Here is a 23,824-nt window from a genome sequence, read left to right as displayed (position 1 = left end):
GCAAAGTATTCCATGATCCTATGAACTTAGGGGAATAAACAAAATGTGGGTATTTGCTTATAGAAATACTAAGTCTTTACCCACTGTACGATGCTGCCTTAGTGATCTTCAGAAAGACATAAAACGGCATTCAGGCTAAGTACAGACTTCAAAGGATTTATCCCCTTGATGCAGCAGAGCTGAGCTGCACAGACAGCTACACTCCAGGGACCTCTCCGAGCTTTTCAAAATATTAGTTTCAGAGGTGGGGCACAGGATAAAAATTCACATAGAGCCTGCTATCATTAAACCCATGTACATGTAACGCATGCAAAAGGGAAGAGTACTTTTAAAGCTCCCCCGAGTCCCTCTCTTTAACAAGCTGTTTGAATTCTCTGCAGTTCAAAAGCTTAGAAACACTAAAACTAATTACAACTATTACATTGATCAAAAGGGGGGAAAAAGACACTCACTTTATAAAATTCAAGTGTCAGCTCACTTGTACTAAATACCCTTTTGGTACTTCCATGTCTGCACAGACATCGTCAAAAACAAAGGATGGTCTTCAAAGGTTCCCTTCTTTTACTCTGTTCCCCTTATAATTGTACACCCTAATGAATATAAATTACCCAAAAGAACAGATGCAGGATTCAGAGGAAAAGCTTGTTAGAAATGCAATGGGAGGAGAGGGGGTCAGCCTGCGGATCACCACTTCTCATTACCTGGGAGCACTTGGTACATCCCCCCAAAACCTCCCTTTCAATGTAGAAAAGGCACTGAGAACACTCAACGTTTCAGGAGTACACAGTGAAGTGGGAAATACACCTGGCTTAAAGAGCAGCCACAAAAATCCATCACCTCCAGGTAGACACACAACTGTGGTTTCTATCCCTCCAGTAAAGTAAAACTGCAGGAAGGGCTCATTTTTCTTAGTTTGCTTCAGCCAAAATCATTTCTCTCTTCTGTAGCACAGAAAAGAAACGATGCTAATTTCACTCCTTGGGGGCATGTTGAACATAAGACCTTTCTATTAGTGATCTAATATACCACTAAAAGACATTACCAGCAAGTCTGGCCACAGGCACAGCGCCGTGTATGGCTTGGGCAATCTCTTCACAGGAGAGAGGAGTCACCCCTTCTTTGAAGTGCAAGATACTGCTCTCAAGTTGAAAAGGAAAAAAATCACACTGAGGTTTTAATAGTGTTAGTGGTAGAGAATCAAACTATTTGGATAAAAATGACACTAAAGTTCTTGGATGCATTGCCTGAAGAATACTCTCCTGCAGAAGCCATAAAGCAGATGGTTATAAATGAGACTTATTTCATGGGCAGCATTTAACAACTACAAATTCCTTTAACTAAAAATCTAATTTTATCAGAGCATAACTCATAGGCTTTGAAGGGAAAAATTGGCTTCAGATTCCTCATTCCTTCTAGAAAGCTTCTTCACAAGTACCATTTTAAGCAGCATTTCATTAATGCAATACAAGGGTTTTATTTGTCAAGGTTCATGTTTAGCACCTATTTGCCTGCTTTTTAATGTCAGTTAATTGAATGCAGAAGAAAAGGTCCTTCTGTTCTGTACCTGAAATGCCTAATCATTATATGCAAATCGATGCAGTGTGGTTTTGCTCCAGTATTTGGTTTCACCAGACGTGTAGCTATTGAAAAAGTGCATCTCCAGAAGATGAACCAACCCAGTGCCAATGGTTGAGAGGCGATGTAGTGTCATCTAGTGCAATTACTAACCCAACCTGGACCTGGAGGACTAAAGAACAATATGAATCAGAACTACAGCTCACTCCCTGTAGCTGTCATGCGTTGCACAGGCACCTGTGTGAACCTCCTGCCATTGAACAACAAAGCCCTTTTCTGTTCTCACAGGAGGGGAACGCCAGTCTTTCAGAAGACAGCATCTCAACGTCCTGCCAAGCTGTAATAGCTGGTTTGTGTTACAGGCTGCTGATTAATGCTGAATCATGGGCCCACGGATGAGCAGAACACTTCTGGAATGAAAAATCAGATTCCATTCAGAGCAAACACAGGGCGGGGGGGGGGACACACGCTTCATTGTGCAGAGTTAAAATACAACTACACAGAGGGAATACGCAATGTAGTACAGTGCTTGGTAACCAGAGTACTGCAAACAGATTTACTGACAGTCATTAGTGAGGGATGCGAGCAGCAAAACCGCTTTCAGGTTGTTTGGTGTCAGTGTAAATAGAATGTTTAAACATCTCTATAAAAACACATCTACATCTGTCCTGTACCCCCACAAATAACATATTGTGCACTATACAAGGCAACAGTCTCTTCTCCCTATAAATCCCTGTTGTGGGGTGGGGGAAGGCTACGTGAGCTTCTGCTGCTGAAGCAGGAGGCCCCCACCTCGTGACCCCACTGCAGAAAGGGGCATCACAGTTAGTACTGTATTTTACTTCTGTCTCCTCTGATTGTTGGGTTTTTTTTTCCCTGCATTAGGGTAATGAAAGACTTGGCTTCAACTCTCCTACAGTCAAGCAAACCCAAGTTTGCTGGACAGCCTATTTGTTGTCTTGTCTTCGGGTGCTGCTTTTGAATGTCCCTACCAAGTGAAGCCCAGAAAACGTGGAACCACCGCCACACTATTGACACCAACTGCTGCTACAATCACTTCAGCCTAGCTTCATTACACCAGTGCTCATGGGCAGTTAATCATTGTTACTTTTTAGAGCTGCATTCAAGCAAACAGGGGCAGCAAGGAAAGACCATGTGCATGTTCCCTGTCCCTGGAAGTTCAAGGCCAGGTTGAACACAGGGGCTTGGAGCAAGCTGCTCTGGTGTCCCTGCCCGTGGCAGAGGGCTGGAACTGAATGAGCTTTAAGGTCCCTTCCAGCATAAACCAGTGTGTGATGCTGATTCCTCTCAGCTTTAGAACTACAGGCAAGACCAACCCACTGAAGGGCTAATTTCTGATTATAAAAGTGATCTATGACAACCAAGAAATTGCTGTACCAAGCAGTAAGAGCCGTTCATCACATAGAAACCTAAGTCCCCCATCTATTACTAACATCCACCTATTCTCTCCAGCCAAGGACTGAGCAGGCAGAGCAAAACAGACATGTGGATGCTCCAACTACGTGAAGTTATTATCACAGCATGACCAAAGGGGAGGTCTTCCAGAATCAAAGCTGAACCAGGACTGCCTCTAGACAAAGCTGGTCCAGGCCTGCCTGCAGGAAGCACAGTATGAAGCAGAGCTTCCCCAAAGCTTTAAGATACCCATGGGAGTGGGGACAGGATGCAGACACACAAACAAGCTGCTCAAAGCCCTCCTCAGCTCTAGAAAAACAACAGTCTAGCCTGTAGACAAGTAATGTTGTCTACAGCAGGTTAAAAACATGTCATTAGGTATCTAGAATTTATAACCATTTAATGCATGTATAGTCACATCACTAGAAGCTGCTGTGCATGATTAAAAGCAATCTATTAACCCGGATCCTACAGCCACGGACTAGACACTAAGGTGTGTGTATAATACATCCCCTCAGCAGCCTTAAATAAAAACATGCCAACCCACTGCAATGAGATGCGACATGGGACAAGGCTCCTAAAAGGCTGCTCTGAAACACACGCAGAGGCTAGCACCATCACAAATTACAGCAGCTACACAGTACTGTGTACTTGGTTTGTAAATGACAAGCAATGCACACAGACAAGCTACCAACAGGGATGGAGAAAGGACTGTTCCCTTATTTTTCTGTAACAGTTGTTCTTCCTTTTGTCCCTGCACATCCACAATTGGCCACATGCAATTTCCTGCATTCTAATTTGAAGAGAAGAGTGAGCACACTTTGCAAGGTTCATAATTAAACAGTCACAATTAGGCTTGAAATTGGGAAAGACAAGTTCCTGTCTGCTACTTCTACCTAGTTTTCCCTTGACTAACACCAGAGGATGAATGCTCATAAACCAGCATGCAGAGGCACACAAGCAGGAATCCCTGAGCAATAGCTCAATGTAGTATTTTAAGGTTCACATCTTTGCAGTACAGTGCCTCTCTATAGTTCTCTTTCTTTCCCAGCTTCCTCCATGTGCAAACCAGTACACACAGATTTGCATCCAGCTGTGCATTGCCATCCTTTATGTCAGTCTCTGATCCCACAGCATGATGCCTAATATGCACCAAGTTTGGTACCAAACAGGTACCGACTGCCCTCAAGAACAGCAAACCTTGCAGTGTTTTCAGTCTCCTGCTCTTTTAAATGCAGATTTAGTCAGGAGTCCCTTAAGACCATAAGCAAAGGTTAACATAGGGGACACTGCCAAAAAAGCCCTATTAATGCAGCAGATAGAAGAGATGCAGACCAGGCAACGTTTCACATCCACACGCTGCCTGTATCACTGGACTGTAGCAACCCTCTTACTTTGTGGCAGAGACTGCAGTGCTTGTGCAAGGGGATAAATCAAATTCAGCGCATGCAGAGGGCTCGTGCTGTGTCCATCACTAAATTAGATGTTACTTCTGCACACACCAAGTCTCCAGGGACCTGCTCTCAGGATCAGATCATCCGCTGTACGATTCCTAAATACACAGCCCTGACTCATTTAGCCAATTAACAAAGAAGTGCCTGATCCTATTAACAGACCATCATCCTGGGGATATTTGCTTTCCTTTCAGAGCATGCTCTTCCTTACCTCAAGTTGGGGGGTCAGGATCATTACTCTGCCATCAGTGCAGGGCGAGGGGAGGCACTCTGTGTACAGATTGTAGTAGTTGCAGCGGTTATGAGTAACAGACAGACAATCAGGATTTTGTGTTTATAAAGCTATGCACAAAGACTATTTTCAAGATGCTAATGAGGCACAGGACATCCACTTCATCTCTTTTTTTGAGCAGGCATAAGGAAAAGAAGATAAATCGTATACTGCTGTTCAGAGAAAGCTTGCTACCAGTACAGATGCTGGCAATTTAGATTTGTTCTGTCTGGTACAAACACCGAGAGAAGCTCCGATGTCTCGCATCGCACAGGATCATCTGCTCGTCCATACGGGCACTAATTGAGATGAGTGCTACATCTCTGATTTCGCTCACTATTTCCAGACTTCAGATGAGAAACCCAGGTACAGCTCCATCAGTTTCCACACTGCCACAGGGAAGCTCCTGGGATGCCCATTTTGGAAACCACAGGTTTGCAGATGTACGCTTCCTAATTGAATTAAGCAAAAACTCCCCTGCTTTATGTAGAAAGTACTTGAAGTAGAACTATCTCCCTTCTAAAACTACCCTGACAGCTTTTAAGGGAGAGTATGCTACATTTGGAAAACAATTAGTCAATATTTAGTCTTTTAAGGTTAAGTAGCTCCTGAAGAGAGCATCAGAACCACACCATAGCCAAGTCAGAACTGCCTTAGATTTATGTACAAGATGTTTTACCCTGGTCTTATTCCCTGCTTCAGGAATACACCAGCATTCCCCCATTTAAGTATGATTTTTTCCACAGCTACTCAACTGTGACAGGAGGAAAAACTTACTGAGATGTGGTTCCTGGGGTCAGTTTATGCCACATGGTCCCTGCTCTCCCCAAGGAACAGCATCCAAGTGCCAGCCACAGCACGCGAATTCAAGGTCATTAGTACCCAGGGCACCACCTAAACTGCAGGGACAGCACCTGGTAGTCCTGGCTGCTGTTAAGTGGAAGGTGATAGATCCTAGAAAGCAATGCAGGACCATAGAGTGGTGTCACACACTGCATCTTGCCATAAGCTTAAAAACAATAACAGGAACCAGGATTCTGGTTCTGTAAGGGGCTGCATACAAGAGGTTTTCACCTTTTAAGTTGTGCTATAGGTGTGTCCTGACAATCTCCAATACTTATTAGTGAGCCACATCCATGAACATAACCTAAAAGCCTTCTAACTTGATGCTGTTAGTCAGGTACACAGTACCTGCTTTGTTCCAAGGAACCCAATATTCAACTTTTCTAGTACTTCAAGCATAACAGCATCCCACAGCTATAGCATTTATTAAACCTTCTGGGTACCATCCCTTAAGATATAGCATTCATTAAACCCTCTGGGGTATTTGGGAGGGGGTAAGCGGGGTTTTATCCCAATACTATGAAAACATTCCCCAGCCCCTTGAACTGCAGATACTCTGACAACCAGCGCTCAGAGCAAAGGCTTCAGGGATAGCACACTAGTTAAGATTTAGAATGGTCTACAAACAGCAATTACAGCTTGCTAGAGATACCACATCAATGCAGGTAACAAGGAGGGGATTATCATTACACACCGAAGTGATGAAAGCATAAATTTAAGTCTTGCCTCCTTTTACCTTCACTAATGTGTATGACAGGAGCAGGCTATAGCCCAGCATAGATTTGAATTCAAATCTGGTCCTGTCCTTTCCTTCCTTTCTCCAAACTGACGTACAAGCAGGAAGAGCACACACATGGCAGAGAATACATTACTAATAATAATTCTTTAAATAAATACCAGGATATTAGATCTTCTCCTGCATATAAAAGTGATGCACTGTGCCTGTCTCACTGCAAGCTCACGCTCTGAAATCATGCTTCTAGTCGCATTAGAAGCAAAAGCTTTCATCAGATGCATTTGCAATTTCCCACCTTGCCTCCCAAAGCCCTCCTTTCCTAGCCTGTCACATTAGGAAATAACACTTGCTGGGGGAAGGAGCACAAAATCATCCCCATGACTCCTCTGCTCCTTGAAATAACCAGCTGTGGGTTTCAGCTGCTTAAAACCTCCAAGCCCTACCTAACGAAGAGGTCAGATGATGGATAACCTACACAGCCAATACCTTCCAAATGCCAGTTAGAAAGTTATGGTACTTTTAAAACTGAGGGGTTTAACATCCATTAGCACAAAAACAAGCCTTGGTCTTTGGCATCCATACCTCCCAGCAGGATTTACTCCCATGATGGTTCAAACCCAGCTCCACACAAACCCATGCACAGCACTCAGGAGCTTCCAGAGCTTTCCAGCTCCCTCTGGAAGCAGCCCATGGGAAGTCTCATAACATAAAAGTGACAGCAGCGTTCTAAAACATTAATACAAACCAGGCAAGCTGCAGGTGAAATCCTAACATTGTCCCTGTTTTAATTAGGTTTTCCATTGCAGTTCATTCTACACCCATGGCACTCCAGACTGCAGGCACGTGTTTACTATTCTAATCAGGACTAAAAATAGTCCTGATTTTCTCTGGAACACCCCATAAATTTGAGAGATGGAAGGCTGATCATCAAGAAATCATCCTATTTACATGCCATTTGTGTGTTAGAGAGTCATTTTATCAGCCAGAAGGGCTGTACATTGCAGTCTATGGCCTCAAGACTCATTTTCCCATTATGAATGCAAAGCACAAGTGCAATAATTCCATCGCAGACCATGATGAAATCGATTTAGCAATCACAACATAAATTAAGCAGTGGTTTTGATGCCATAAACTTGCTCCTATGTAGATCACAACAAGTATCAGTGAAGGTCAGTGACCCATGCCCAAGTGCTTGCTTTGATGAAGTTCTGAGGAATTCAAGATCAGAGCACCCGTCAAATTATTTGACGCGGAAATTAACCCTTTACACATTTTTAAAGCAATTTCAGTGCCTTGCCAGGAGCTGTTCTATTTGTGATTCAATGGTTCAAACACGTGCTAATGGAGCTGTGTATTAATCAAACCACAACGCTGGTAACCAGCTCCTCAGGAATAAGGAGCTGCCACCTGAACAAAGGCCAATGTCACTAGAAGATGATCTCAGGTGATGCTGTATTATTAAAAAGGTATCATGGCTAAGCTATTTCCTGAATGATAACGTAAGAACTGCTGCTTTCCTCTCAAAAGGGGATCTCAATTCCACTGACATACCCAAAAGCTCTGTTCAGGGCTTCCAGATTCATCCTGGCGTTTTGTACCCTTCCGTAACCAAGCTTGTGGAACAAGCTTTCTGTACAGTTCCCTTTCAAATCTACATTATAACTTACATCCCTTGAAGCCATTTCAACTGCATTCTCTGAACATTAGAAACCTTAATGCTAAATTCTGTGCAAATCTGAACAAATGCATTTCTACCTTCGACCTTTTCACCTCCAGCAAGATCAAGTAATTGGTACAATCACTTCATGCTTTTTCAGAGGAAGATAGAATGAATTAGTGTCTTTCAAATATAATAGTTCTACAGTTCTTGTTTGAGCAGATCATTGGAGTAATGGAATTAATTCCACAGAGTAATGCCTTCAAAAAAATCAAAACCAATACATAGTATCTGAAGAGGGCCTATAGGGATGCTGGGGAGGGACTCTTCATTAGGGACTGTAGTGACAGGACAAGGGGTTACGGGTTAAAACTGAAACAGGGGAAGTTTAGATTGGATATAAGGAGGAAATTCTTTCCTGTGAGGGTGGTGAGGCACTGGAATGGGTTGCCCAGGGAGGTTGTGAATGCTCCATCCCTGGCAGTGTTCAAGGCCAGGTTGGACAGAGCCTTGGGTGCCATGGTTTACTGTGAGGTGTCCCTGCCCACGGCAGGGGGGTTGGAACTGGATGATCTTAAGGTCCTTTCCAACCCTAACTATTCTATGATTCTATGATTAGTGCAGAACGAGATCCTTCTGAATGCAAAAGCATGCAAAATATTTGGTTGCTTTTCATAAAGCAAAAGTGATCTAAGAGAGTACAAGAGTTCCAGTGTACTACCTGAGTATACACAGCAACGAAATAACAGCGGAGGTGTGGAGGGGAGCTGCTATTCCTCACTTCTACAGAGCAGAGGACGGATATTTCAAGGAAGAAGTACACTTGAGCCAGAACTTGGAGCTGCAGACCTCCAGCTCCACTGAAATGATAGCCGAGTCCTGGTAAGCAGCAAAAAGCATCTTCTTAATTGGCTTAAACTGCCTTATTGAACTAACGCACACAACTGCGGGTATTTGTAGATGGGATGTGACTGGGAGAAATGAGATTCTCCAACTAGAACAAAATCCTGAGGCTTAAATAGATCCAATTGCAGCATGAATCCATCAAGAGCTTATCATTAGCCTGGCACTGACTAATGTGTCTGCCAGTACGTAAGTGTTGTAGGCAATGGCAGCTAAAAAATAGCAGTGTCTCCTATCCCTTGCCTCCCCCGTCACCTCCCACTTCCAGGCATTTGAGCAATCATTTAACAAACCTATGATAATCAGGAACTAATTAAATAGCTAAAATCGTTCCAGCATTCATTGTTTTCTTTCCATGAAAGTCACATTCCCAGATTTTTATAGCCTGATTTGCATGCCTCAGACTTCGAAATCTGAGCCTACCCACATCTGTGCAGCAAGGCACACGGTGAGCTCTGGTCCAGAAAGCCACCATCCCCATTGGGACAGCCCACACTGGACACCGATCAGAATGGGGACCTGTTTAATCCACACCACTGTAACAAAAGCCAACACTGTCACCTTCGGCACTCAAAACAGCTGCTTCTCCACTCTCATAAGCCCAGGGATGGAACGCTGAGGAGTGCATTACTGTTCTGCGTGAGGAGTCCTACCATCCCATCAGGGTCCTCTTCAGCTGGACAAAGATCCCCATCCCTCGATATGGCTCTTGGTCCCTTTCCAATTACTTTGCACTTTGCAGAGGTTCAACATCAGAGGGTCAGGAGGGAAACAATCCCGCAGTAACTTCGCTGGTTCTCTCAGAACCACCTATGGCTCCATTTTCCTTTTTCTAAGCAGCAAAAAAAAGCCCCTTTTTTAGGCTTTTTCCAGGTCTTACTTGAAGGGCCAGTGACCCAAATGAAGAGCCAGGACAAGTTTGCCTGTTTCATTTAGTATCACTGGTCCCAACAGGGGACAGAGCAGGTAACAGAGGTCCCCAGCCCACGACAGAGCGGTACCATAACGTCTTTGGGACAAACCCAGCATCTCCACCGTGGCAGTTTCCCTCCCAGAATGATATCAAGTATACTCAGTAAGTGTAGGAGCTGCTGATTCACTGTTTCTTCACTGACCTCCTTAGTTTAATACATGGATAAGCCCTCACTTATTTTCTGTTTTCACAGTACAAAGAGCACAAAACTAGAAGCACAGGAGTTGTAACTGCAGCAGCAGCGGGTGTACAGTACCTCTTGATGCGATCTCCCCGCATCCAAATACAGCCTTCTGCTCCTGTCTTCAGCCATCCATCCCCTCGTGAGCAGCAGGGAAACCCCAAGCAATACAAGAGACAACCAAAAGCTTCTTGATCTCATCATTTCACGTCTGTTGAAAACAAGAGAACAGTCAGAAAGCAGTCATTGCACAACAAAACCCAGCTCAGATTCAGTAACAAGGCCGAAGCTCCAGGTGATGGAGCCCATCCACGCTAGGGCAGTGTCAATGGAGCTCTGCAGACTCCCAAAGAACACGCAGCAAAACGCTCATCTTCCTGCCTTGCACTCATCAGTGCTCTGGCAATGAATTCCCACATTACAGCATCTTTGTGAAACACTTACCCCAAAACTAACCCCCACAGGACGCGTTGTTCCCAGTCTTCTGCCACAAAGCACCCGCAGAAACAGAGCCCTGGGATTTCTGAATCTAACTACAGTATCCAAAAGCAAACCACAGCAAAACGTGGTACTGTGGCACCGAGAAGGCTAAAGGATTACTTTATCCCATCTCCAGAACCCCCAGCAGCACAGGGTCGCTCCTACTGAGGACTCATTCTCAGCAGACCTTCAGGAAAGCCCCAGGCACCTCCATTCGCTTCTTTGACCACTGGAGAAACCATAGAAATATCCTTATTCCCCTCACTCGGAAGATGCCACTGTCTCAAGCAGATGCCCCCTCATTAGGCTACACTTGAGTTTGCAAGACCAGCCAGGGTCCGAGCTGAGCCCCAAGACACAAGAATAGCCATTTCCTCCTTTAGATGGCCACAGAACCCATGAAGACTTGCATGGCCCATCCCTGGAAATCCTCAAGGCCAGGTTGGATGGGGCTTGGAGCAACCTGCTCCAGTGGAAGATGTCCCTGCCCATGGCAGGGACTTGGGACTGGATGAGCTTTAAGGTCCTTTCAACCCAAACCAGTCTGGGATCCTATGATTTCTACAGCATGCAAGTGACAAGCTGCTGCTTGGTTTGAGCTATATACATTAGCAAGGCAAGTTACCTGCTAACGTCAAAATTAAACCTAGATTAATTAAGTCCCCATGGCATACCTTATATCTTGACAGGACTCATTTTACAGTGTTTTCACGCCAGGTATGTGTGCAGCTGCATCACTATTCATTTTGGAGCCATGACCATTTACACCAGCTCCAACTCGGTCTCAGGTACTTTGTCTGCCTAACACAGCATCACCACATGCCCATGCAGCCCAGGCACTGCTTTTCCCCAGCGCTCATATAAACACCCTGAATTGAGAGCACTCAGGATGAAATCAACATTTATTAGGCTTTCTAAATTCCAATTAGAAAGCTCAGTGTTGCTGGGGCTACAAATAAATGTTTAATAACCCAGAGTCACTCTATCAATAAGTGACAAGTACATTGTTATGTTACGAATCGCTCCCGCACAGCAAGGCTGCTCCTCGTGGTTTTTATGGAGGTATTTTGTATGCTCCGTTGACACCCTCACAGCAAACAACTCTTTCACTTTGCAGTTCCAGAGACCTCTGACTCGTACCCTGCTTGAAATGGCAATCCTACCGCACAACTAGGGACCAGCTACTTTCATGTGTATTTAGTAAATAACCAACTGCTTGAAAACGTGATGGTGTTTGGATTAGGATGATTATAACACCAATGAAGCTGAAAGGGCAGCCTCTACCACTAGAAAACTCTGGCTGGTTTATAAATGGGATTTGTAGAACATCTTTCTCTAGTCAGTTTAGAAATTGCTTACTTTTATTGCATGCTGACTGACAGTACACTAATTGCAATCACTCGCTGTAAAAGGGGATGCACTAAAACACGTTATATATCTGAATAGCCTAAACCAAGCAACAAATGTACACTGTAAATACCAAGTGAGGGTTAAGCCTGAAATCATACAGCATTTTCATGCTACTCGGCATCCTAAACCACAGCTCAGCATCGCCTTAACCTGAGCTAGGAGGAAGGCTCATTGCAGAACCTGGTCTGCAGCTGCATCACACCATACAGCTACCAGAGTCAAGAGAAAGAGTCTAACTGATGGAACAGATCTGGACCACCGCTGTAAACTCAGAGGAGTTTTAGTACCCCATTTCCTCTCTTCACCTGAAGAAGGGACAGATTTGGAGCCTGCACAGACAGCACTGCCCAGGTAAATCACACACATGGCAACGTCTGCATAAAACAAGTAATTCCACTCAAGAAACAAATGAGCAATATTGGCGGCTGAAGCCTAGAGGTCTCCCAAGAGCTGGGGTGGAGGGGGGACCTATCACACACCTCCTGACCTTACTGCACGAGCAAGGAAGCAGAGTTTAATCTGCCCTGTAATGCAGAAACTGGGGATTGCAATGCAGATGCTGGGAAGCAAAGCTGAGCATCACATCCATTTGTGACACGTTTCCTTCAGCTTCAGGGGAGTGATTGCCAAAGCAGTTTTGGCTCTTAGGTCAAAGATGATACTATGCAAAGACTAAGAGTTCACCTACAGGCTGGGGTTTCTTCCTCTGAGCTAGAGCACTGTTACAGCCCTCCTTGCAGCCAGCGCCGCTTTACCTCCCAAAAGCATTTTTTTATCTGAGGAAGCTCAAGCACAAAGGCTCCTGCACACAGCACCCAAACACACAGACTGGCAGCATCCCACTGCCAAAGACACAAGCACAAGGTTTAGAGTAAATGTTTTAAGCAAAAAGGGTCACCTTGGAACAGAAACAGGACCTTGCCCATTTGAGTGGAGAAAACTGTTTAAAGCACTTCCATGACATGCAATAGGAGCTGCCAAGCAGGCAGATTACTGTAAAGATCCCATAACTTTTTCCCCCATGATACAGAAGCATTAAGAATTCGGTTATGGTGGCTAATAAAAGGAAAGAATTTGCCAAAAGCTTTTATTTGGGTTGGTTTGGGGGCTACTTAAATTGCAGCTTATTTTTAGCTTAGGGAAATTACTAGCTCACAACAGCCTTTAGTGATCTCCAACAAGCCTCGCATTAGAATGAAAAAGGTTGAACTCAATTACCTGAAGTTATGGCTGCTGCTACAGCAAGAGGAAAGCTTTCAGACCAAACCCTTCACTCTGTCAAACCAGCTCTTGTAGCATCAGGTAAGAATCTGGTCCTCAGTTCCTCTGCCATCAACTGTTTCAACTGCTTCAGCCTTGTCTAAACAGCACTTTTATGACCTGTAAAATAATTCTGATGATGATAACTTCTTATTGAGTGCTACAAGTGCGACAAAATTAAGGAGAAAAATCCTTTTGAAGCTAACCTTTCAGCAAGACATAAGGAAGCCAAACAATTCCACCAGCTCTCCCCAGTATCCTAGACAAATTACTCCAAGTTTTGATGCATTAAGAACTCACTGGAACCAACTGTGATGTTTAAGTACAAACCAGATATTCCATTTGAGCAAAAGCATATTTAAGCACATTTCACTTGATCTTTCAATTCTCCAAACCACTTCAATGCTCCTACAAGAAACGCAGGGAACACCAATCCAGCAGGGATGAAGGACTGCCAAGAAGCCCCTAAACCTCACAGGTATTAATCTTTGCTCTCAAGGCTGCCTCCGTGACTCTTGTGCGTTTCAATCACAGCTCTGCTCTCAGGTTATGCTTACAGAAGTCCCAACCATCCCTCCCGTTGGCACCACGGGAAAGCCGTTTATTTCCACGCCGCAGCAGCATGTGAGGCCAGCCGGGAAGGAGCGCGGTACCTCCGACAAACTAAAGCATCCCATAAACTAAAGCATCCCATAAATTAACGTATCTGATCAAACAAAGCACCACCGCTTGCCGCTGCCGCTGCCCACGGACCGGGGCGCGCAGTGGGGTCCGACGGGCGCCCCGCGGGCACGGCCGCCTGCACCACGGCGCCCCCCAGCGGTAGCGGAGGGAAAAGCCGGCGCCTCGCGACCGCGGCGGGACGCGCCGCCCGGCTCCGTGCCCCACCGACGGCGGCAGCGCCACGGCCCCGGCAAAGGCGGGGGTAAAAGGGGCGACCCCCGCGCTGCCCTCCGCATCCAAGGGGCTGGAGCCGCGTCCGCCCCACGGGCGGCATTTCCACCTATTGCTCCCCCAGTCGGGATGGGGGGGGGGGAGAGGCGGCATCCCCCTAAGCCCGTCCGTCCCTCCCCGCCCCACGGCGGGCGCCCACCTGTTACCGCGCCCGGATGGGGGAGTCCGCGGGAGGCGGCTGCAGCGGCGGCATCCGGAGCCCCGAGCGCTGCGCTCACTCGCGGAGCGGAAAGCAGCGCGGTTCCCACGGGCGCGCTCCCCGCAGCCCGGGCGGGGACGGCAGCGCTCCGGTCCGCAGGGCGCGGAGCGGCAGCGGAGCCCCTCGGTGCAGCAGAGCCCGGGGCGGGGAGCGCTGCCCCGCGGCACTCACCTGGGGCCGGGAGCGGGGCGGCTCGGAGGGGCCCGGACGGGCACGGAAGAGGCTGAGTCCGCGGCGCGGGCCGGGGCCGGCCCTATTTGTGCTCTCTGGGCCGGAGCCGCCTGACGTCAGCGCCGCATTTGCATATTCCACCCAATCGCCAACACCTGTGCGGGGACGGCGGGACCGCCCCCTCGGGGCAAGTGGGGGGGGCGTCGTCGAGGCAGCGCTGGGGGTGCGGGCAGCGCGGCAGGGACACGGTGGGGCTCGGGGTCCCCGTTGGAGCATCCCTGTATGTGTGTGCCGGAGGTGCGCGGCTGGGAGCGCAGCGCAAACACCCCCGAGGGGGTGGGCACCCCTCGATCTCACACACACACACACACCCCCCTATGCCCGTGAGAGCCGCAGCGACGGAGCTGCTCCGGGACTGGGCGACACGAGGCCGCTGCCGTGCACGGTGCGGGGTGACCCCACGGGGAACCGAGTTTTCCCCACAGCCCACCTCTGAGGGCTCCCCACATCGAAGATGTCTCGTTTTCACAGCCCCCTGGTCCGACAGAGAGGCAAACGCTGCCTTTCGTTCATTCGTGCTTTCGTTCATCCTCCCTACCCTTCACCATCGCGTCTGATTTCAAACAGGAAGGATGATAAAAGTCAATATAACAATTTCTCATTTATCCTTTAAAAAAGGGCTGGATGTTTACGGGAGAAGGACAAAGGGGACTTGGGTGTTTGGCTTCAAAGGCTGTGAGAAGGGTGAGGCACAAACTGGACATACCCACAGGCAATGGATGTAACCCCAGCATTTGACCCAGGGGATGAGTGATCTAAACGACCCGAGAAAACACACAAATTGTTGGTGTTTCTTCCTATAAGGAAGCTATAATTCAGCTGAATCCTCCTGATTTGAATGGAATTTGTCATTGGCTTTAGCATGGAAAGGACAGGAAACCCCTAGTCTGGGTGTTTGAAAAGGCAGAGGCTACCTCAAGAAACAGGGTCTAGCCCAGAAGGAAATGTTCTTATTGAAAAATCATTGCACAGAATTAAGCAGGGGGTTGCAGAAGAGGCTCCCCCATGACAATAAGCTTTCTTTTTTAAAAAATTATATATAAAAGAAATCAATTCTTTTGTATTCCTTATTTTCTTTGCAGGTAACACCAGTGGTCACACAGGTTGGCTCAACAGAATCTGTCACACCTTTAGTTCACAGAATCATAGAATAGCTAGGGTTGGAAAGGACCTGAAGATCATCCAGTTCCAACCCCCCTGCCATGGGCAGGGACACCTCACACTAAACCATGGCACCCAAGGCTCTGTCCAACCTGGCCTTGAACACTGCCAGGGATGGAGCATTCACAACCTCCCTGGGCAACCCATTCCAGTGCCTCAGCACCCTCACAGGAAAGAATTTCCTCCTTAGATCCAATCTAAACTTCCCCTGTTTCAGTTTGAACCCGTTACCCCTTGTCCTGTCACTGCAGTCCCTAATGCGGAGTCCCTCCCCAGCATCACTATAGCCCCCTTCAGATACTGGAATGCTGCCTCGTTCTGCCCTGTTCAACACAGCACCTCTGAAATACAGAGCTTATTATAGCCAAACAAAGGCTTGTGGGGACCCTTGGAGTGTTTCTTTTCTCTGGTTTTCCTTCTTTGGGCAGGAAATGATCTGAATTGGCTGATTTAAGGTTTGGATTCAAAACTGAAGTCACAAATGGAATAAAGCAGGGAGTATTCACTGCATCCTAAGAGAAGAAATGAGTGTGTATTTCACAGCTGGCCCATCGGTTTGAGAGGTCTGAGGTTTTAAAAGAATCAAGCTGAAACCTAATCGGAGACAAACGCATTATCTTCAATGAGATCTTTTCCCTGAGGGAAGAAATCGGGAATCATTTCAGTGGAGACAACTCTTCCCCATTTCCCAAAGGGAAGGAAGAAAAACCTTGCCACTTACCAACATCATTCATTCTGTGGAAATAGGTCTGTGCTGTCAATTCGAAGTATTTAAGAATCTCTCTGTATGTCTTAAAGACAGGCATAAACATGAGATGCATTGGTAGGCATCTGAAGTATTTGCACTGCCTGTTTGTTTCTATCCAGGCAGGCTGGAGGATAAGGATCGGGAGCCAGGAGGCAATCATGTTTCTCCATCACCACCAGCTTGCTGGGTGATACCTGCCGTGATACATTGGTAGCAACAGGCGCATTTTGCTCATTTTACATCACTGACAGAGTTCTGACTGCTCAGGCTGGAGCTGCCGTGCTTCTGTGTGACCCCAGAAGGGCTTGACCTGCCGCCTTCATGCCATGCATCTTGACACCTCAATAAGGAGCGTAAAGCTCTTCCATCCCTGGCAGTGCTCAAGGCCAGGTTGGATACAGGGGCTTGGAGCAACCTGCTCCAGTGGAAGGTGTCCCTGACCACGGCAGAGGGTTGGGACTGGATGAGCTTTAAGGTCTCTTCACACCCAAACCAGTGTGTGATTAAAAGCAAATGGCAGGCACCCTCCTTGCACCCTCCAGCCAGCTCAAACGCTTTCAATCTGTCCTAAGACCCTTCCAAATCCCAGTGGTATCCTAGTGCATCCCAAGGGGTGTTTTCGAAAGGATGCTATGGGAGCTTTGCTGTTCCCCTCTACACTGCTTCACTCACCCGCACAGGCTGGGCAAAGCAAACAGCAGGAGCAATAAACTGAGCAGGCTGGCAATGAAAAACTGGTAAATTCCTCATCTTCAGGGCTGGATGAGTTTGAAGCAAAATAATTGTTGCTTTCTTTTGAGCTGGGAATTGGAGAAGCCAAAAAAAACAGTGACTGGAGTGAGAAGGAAAAGAAAAATGGATGATTTTAAAGACAGACTTGAGGAGCAGAAGATTCTTATACAGAGAAAGGGGGAAAACAAGCCTGCAGCTGTATTGTTTCTTCATGAAAACACAGGATAACCTGTTCACTGAAATGAGACTGAAGCAGCTCCCCCTTCCCTCAGTTAAAAAGATATGTGAAAGCAAGAAAACCCTGGAAGTTTGGAGGAATGGAAGCTGCAAGTGACAATGTGTTCAATATGACACGGGCAGATCAGAGGGCTGTGAAGAGAGACGTGGGCCTGTCCCATACTCATGTACATCGGAGAGAGGAGCTGGAAACATGCAACCTGCTGTCAGCTTTGACTGATGCGACCTCAGTCGGTTTGAATGGGAATTGAATTGATGGGAAATTTCAGTTGGATTGATGGGAAATTTCAAACAGCTCGGGAAGGCAGCTCCATGTCACTGAAGATACAGCGGCATTCAAGGGTGACCACAGCAGTTAGGGTAAGGGAAAGAGCTTTGAAGAACAGATGGTCCTCTCTTGTTGTAAATAAAGAACAGCACCACCACGACAGAGCAACGCACATAGCCGAGCCTCCCTGATTTCAACCAGCAAAGGAAATAACTGGAAACCACCCGAGCTATCCAAAGCACTTCCAAAACCTGGTAAGAGCGATGTTCAGAAGAGGAAGACAAGGTTTTCTCTTTGAAAACTCCAACTTTGAATGACAGCAAATCACCCACTTGCCCCCTTTGATAGCTAAACACAGTAATTAAACATGAGTTTTTAAAGGAACATTGTATTCACTGGAAACGAGAAGCGCAGGGAGTAATAGGACAACAAGATTCACGCTCATCACTTCCAGTTATTTGAACCAAGAGCCTAAATCAGACCTGATTAAAATAGGGACTCAAAACCAGATTCAGCCACAACCAGAGATATTAAACAAATACAAATGTGACAAGAGTCATGATGCAATTATTAGGAGTCCATCTTTTAATTGCTCATTAAGATGACTGTGTGTATCTTTGCCTACATACATTTAGCAAAGCCTTTTCGCTTTGACAGCGCATAAAATTATCCATGCCAACTGTATATCTCTTACTTTTTATGTCAACTTCAGAACTGCCAGTTTTTCATTATCCTTTTGGTCACAAATTAATAAGGAGGAACAAATTTAATAGCAGCCTCAAACGTTTGGAGATTGTGTCAGCTTTGTGTATCTGTGCCAGCTAAATTGCCATTTATTTCTGCTTCAATTTAATGTGGTCATCTTCATACAAACACACAACGTATTTAAAGCCTGCTCTCAGGGAACAGCGTTAGTGCGCCGAGGGGCTGCTCTGAAAAGCTGACATGGAGCTCGGCCTTGAGCTTTTCTAACCCCATCACTCCACTTCAGACGCAGCAAATGCACAGGGACAAGGTCAAGAGCTGCAAACACACAAGAGTTTTTGGTGGGTGCCGTTCTCCTGTGGGAGATGGGATGTCTACGGATGAGCCACTGCAGCAGTGGCACGTCCTTCGGGTGGTCAAAATGGGTCAAGGACCAGCCCTAAGTAGGTGCTGCCCTTGGGGACCTGTCCTTCTCTGTCTTCATCACGTTTTAGTACGTGACTGCTCTGTTTGGCAAACGGCCCCAGATGCTGGATCGCAGCGCTTCATCCCTGCCTTTGTAGCTGTGAGCTCCAAATAATCAAAAAATACACTGTAAAAGGTGTTTTCTACCAAAGGAAATGCTAAAGGTAGAAACAGGAGTTTGATTCATTTCACAGCTGTAGTCTGTTTTGATTTGTTCCTAATTTTCTACGCTGCTGCTTCCAATTTGATAGTGTCTGGGCCTCAGATGACAATGAGAATGGGATAACAGATGATGAGCTCAAAATACTGAACACAATCATACTCGCCCTACGTGTACCCACAATCAATATGTCACTTTGAGGAAGGAACCATCAGCCACTGGGCAAAGTTTGGAATAGAAAATGCCACAGGAACTCAAGGCACGTTTCTTATTTCTTAGTTGTCAGAGCAGCTGGCTTGTGGCTGTGTATGGGACATGTGGAGGGTTTAAATAAGTAGCCCCAGAAACCTGAATTAAAATGGATGTGGCAACTTTCAGTGGGTTTAAATAAGTAGCCCCAGAAACCTGAATTAAAATGGATGTGGCAACTTTCAGTGGGTTCCTTCATCACTCTGAGAACCCAAATGCTCAAGCTTAACTGTGGGCTAATGGAGGCACCAGCATGAACAGGTCCCATGGCCATTGACTGAGCTCGTGGCTTGGGGAAAAGCACCCATTTTCCTCAGTTTACCCATCCCTGAATATTTTTTTGGTCTGTTCTCCCACATGCACGAGAGCCCATCAAAAATGACGGACAGGCTGGATGTGGTTCTGAGCAACCTGATCTAGTTCAGCCTGCAGAAGAGAAGGCTGCGTGGAGACCTCAGAGCAGCCTTCCAGTATCTGAAGGTGGGCTATAGGGATGCTGGGGATGAACTATTCATTAAGGACTGAAGTGGTAGGACAAGGGGTAATGGGTTAAAACTGAAACAGGGGAAGTTTAGATTGGATATAAGGAGGAAATTCTTTCCTGTGAGGGTGGTGAGGCACTGGAATGGGTTGCCCAGGGAGACTGTGAATACTCCATCCCTGGCAGTGTTCAAGGCCAGGTTGGACAGAGCCCTGGGTGCCATGGTTTAGTGTGAGGTGTCCCTGCCCATGGCAGGGGGGTTGGAACTGGATGATCTTCAGGTCCTTTCCAACCTTAACTATTCTATGATTCTATGTCCCTGCTCATTACAGGGCGGTTGGACTAGATGAGCTTTGAAGGTCCCTTCCAACCCAAACCATTCTATGACAGTGTTTGTCTGAAGACGAGAAAGCACTGTGCTCCATAGGCACGGATAACAATAATGTATTTATATTTTTTCCTAAGGTCCTTGGCTATTTATATGGACAGCTAAGTCATAAGAAAGTCTTGGTGCACATTCTGGAGCATGTGGTGATCTTTCAAGCTTGTTTCAAGAGGAAGCTGAAAGCGAGGACCTTTCTCAGAGCTGTTATGACAGAGCAGCCAAGCAGGTGCTTGGTCAGAGGGACAGGACATCTAATCCCTGTGCCAGAGAGATGCAGATGGATGAAACAGGTGAAGATGAGAGAATACACACCAAAGCCGAAGTAAAACCAGCAAGAAATGTGAGCCTGCCTCATGTGAAACATGTGAAAGGTTTCTAAAGCGACTTCGCACCATCAGTTAAATACATTTTACATTGTGCCTGTGTGTATCTACACTGTATACCAAGAAATACACATGAGCAAGGGTGAATTTGCTACAGATTCCTTAAATTGCCTCTGCAGACAGATGGGCAGCACGCAGGCTGGGAGGGAGCATGAGCAAGGAGGACGTCGTTCGTCAAGCAAAATTAAGCAATGGAAATGGCACCATCAGCGCTAAGAAAGACAAACCCCTGCAAAGCACGAGCCAGGCTTGGTTCTAACAGCAATTAAATGATTTAGAACAAGACTCTGATCGTTTACCATTTTTAAAGGTGAAAGGTGTGATTTTGGTAATACCTTAAAATTAAAAGGCCATCCACTCCATCTCTAAAACGATGGTTTCTCTCCTGGAAGACTTATCTCATTGTCAGTCCATTAGCAGCCAGCCAGAACCCATCCATACAAAAATAATTGGCTATTGATATATGGTAATGCTAAAAAGTTATTCTTATTTTTGTTCGTTGCCACAGAAAGATGTCCTCTCTCGCCTCCCCTTTCAATCATTATAAATGCTACTGTGGGAAACAAAAAACACTCTTCTGAGATAGATTAAGATCTGCTTCACAAATAAATACACTTTATCACTAAGAGAAGAGGCAAGTGTCACTGGCATGGAGTGTTTTATACACAGTAGAGACCACTTACACTGTAATTTTCCCCTCATGGTAAATTAACGTCACTGGCTCTGCCCAGTCCCCTCGGCACGAGCAGGGTCCAATGCAGGATCTGTACCTGACAGTGAGACACTGGCACAGGGTGCCCAGAGAAGCTGTGGCTGCCCCATCCCTGGCAGTGTTCAAGGCCAGGTTGGACACAGGGGCTTGGAGCAAACTGCTCCAGTGGAAGGGGTCCCTGCCCGTGGCAGGGGTTGGAGCTGGGTGAGCTTTAAAGTCCCTTCAACCCAAAGCAGTCTGGGATTCTATGACACATGTGAAGAATGGGCTCTGGACCACAACATCAACCCCTCCTTTTCCCTTGACCATAGTGAGCTAGAAAGGGGTGAAAGGATGGACTACCAGAGAGGGACAGCACCCACTGCTCTCCTCAGGGACTGACATCCCATCTTCCCCTTTGCCCAGAAAAACGTCACATCCTGCACACCGCAGTGGTACCCAAACAGCAGCTCCCACCACTACCACCAGCCACTGGGGCCTGTCAGATGTTATTTGTGCTCAGGCTGGGAAGTTTGTGCTCAGGCTGTTAAAGCTGCAACGAGCCAGTGGCAGATGCTGCACTTGCCAGCTAAGCACCCCTCAAGAATAGCTAATAAAACCAGAGGACATTAGGCTTCGCAACGCTGTATTTTAAAGATAAAGAGCCTCTGGTTGGAATCATGCTAAGATCTTTACTTCCTTGTGGACAGCTATTTGGCTGCTCTGTACCATAATCGCGAGCTGAACTGAAACAAGAGGCTGTAAAACTCAGGCTGGGATGATACACAGGGAGAGGCAAATGGCACAACAGAGAAAGCAGGGAAATAACTGAGCTTGACAGAGAATTTTGGGACCATAGTTTGAGTCAGCAGTCAAAATTCCTCATGCTTAAGGCTCAAACACGCACCAACGAGAAAGCAAAGTGTTGAATGGCTTTAACAAATCTGTCTTGGGATCTCGTGTAGCCCTCGATTTTGGGTTGGTTTGCCTTATTTACGGCCATTCACTTCTAACAGCTGTTGATAAAATGTTTCAAGGAATAAAAAATTAACTTAGATTTGTTCTGGCTGCTTATGGGGTTGTTTTTCCCCATCTATTTTTCTTGTTTGGCCAGATTTCTACTGTAACTCTTCCAACACAAACAGGTTTGGTTGCTTTTTGGATTCTGTTAGAAGCATACCGCTCTTAGTAGCTGCTATACTGAGTCTATGTTATCCCTTTAGCAACAGCCTCTCCTGCAGTAAAAGGAAATGCATTTTTTCTCGTGTCTCTTACTGTCCAGAATTCCTCTTGGCTATTACAGTCGTCAATGTTTAGTATTAAATCATTTCCCTGCCAACTCATTGTAATCAAATCTTCCACAGAGTCAATAGCAATAACATTTTTATAAGGCACCGTCTCTCTCTCCCCATTAGGTGCTTTCAGACCTTTGAATTTTCCAGTCTGAACATAACAGATAGTGAGCTGGAATAAAGAGTAAAACTTGTGAAAGTCACACGAGCGACCGTTTCGTTGCTCATTCGGAACCCAGCCTGTGGGTCAGAGCTGCGACTGCTCCGGACAGGTTACTCAATCATACAGGGACTGGCATCTTCCATAGACAAAAAAATGCAAAACAAAGAAATGAGCCACCAGCCCTACCGTGAGCAGTGACACTATTTCTACCGCAATTAATGGGACCAGATGTTGGCTTTGCTAAGCTGTATGTGGTGTTACACTAGGCACATCTGTGCCACAATGCAAATACGCCACTACAGCTCACAGGGTGGTGCTTAAGCTGGTTTAAAGGAGGTGCTGGCAGTTGCAGCACTGCAGAACAGAGCTGAGTGCTGCAAAACCCATCCCAGCACTGAGCATTTACTTGCACCACGGAGTCGTGCATGGCTGGGTGCTGTCACAGCTGCAGTGCCATTGGCACCCATGGTGCTGGCTCAGCAGTGGGGGATGCCTGTGCAAGCTGAGGATGCTGCAGAGTCCCACGTGCCTCTTGCACCACCCAAAGCAGTGGGTGCTTCACAGCCGGAAAGAAAACAGACAAAGACCACTTCCTCCAGCATCCTTTCAACTGAAAGCAGCTTTCACCTGCCTCTTGGTCAGGTCCTCAGGGTGAACTTCAGTTTCAGCTTCTTCTGCCTTAAGGAGGGCCAGAGTCACACAGCTGAGGGTTACTCTGGGGTGGAAGGAAGCAAAATGAGTCACAGATGGAGCCAAGTTGTGCCAGGCCACCTTAATTGGAAGTGTACAGCTTGCACAGAAGCCAACAGGAGTTTTGTTTGAAAGGAAACAGCCCAATTACAGCTTCCCATCATAGCTATTTACAAACACAGATGGAGAAAATATTACAATGAATGAAAAAAGCCCCAGATTTCCCTGTAGTTATGCTGTGCTAATGACACTTGCTACGCTGTAACTCCATAAATGAAAGCATAAAGGCTTATCTAAATTAGTTTGTTCTGCCTTAAGAGGAAAAGGCTCAGGAGGGAACCTCATTGCACTTGCAGCTGCAGAGAGGGAGGGCAGCGAGATGGACCCGGATGCTCCTCATGGGCACACAACATGTCCAAGGGTGCAACAAGGGATGCTCTGTTTAGATAGAAGGGAGGAAAAATATCACCC

At 46.5% G+C, this 23,824-nt stretch overlaps 1 protein-coding gene across 4 annotated transcripts in view; it reads right to left on the bottom strand.

The window, feature by feature from the left end:
• The window catches only part of FSTL4 (follistatin like 4), a 201,878-nt gene extending 187,258 nt beyond the window's left edge, over positions 1-14,620 (bottom strand). For 2 of the 4 annotated variants that reach the window (XM_061457079.1, XM_061457082.1), the window contains exons 1-2: positions 14,253-14,407; positions 10,085-10,220 (exon numbers count right to left, since the gene is read on the bottom strand). In XM_061457079.1, the coding sequence (XP_061313063.1) occupies positions 10,085-10,213 (129 nt within the window). In that variant the 5' untranslated portion in view covers positions 10,214-10,220; positions 14,253-14,407. Of the gene's footprint in view, positions 1-10,084; positions 10,221-13,117; positions 13,142-14,252; positions 14,408-14,483 lie in introns of those variants that run through there. The other 2 variants (XM_061457080.1, XM_061457081.1) reach the window with 2 other exon arrangements.
• Positions 14,621-23,824: the final 9,204 nt, after the last annotated feature.

Source organism: Pezoporus flaviventris, unplaced genomic scaffold, assembly GCF_033815535.1.
Source record: "Pezoporus flaviventris isolate CSIRO_AGI_PZ_B2104156 unplaced genomic scaffold, CSIRO_AGI_Pfla_v1 ptg000023l, whole genome shotgun sequence".
NCBI classification, from domain to species: Eukaryota; Metazoa; Chordata; class Aves; order Psittaciformes; family Psittacidae; genus Pezoporus; species Pezoporus flaviventris.
The sequence above is the reverse complement of the archived record's forward strand: the minus strand, read 5'-3'. Positions and strand labels throughout refer to the sequence as shown.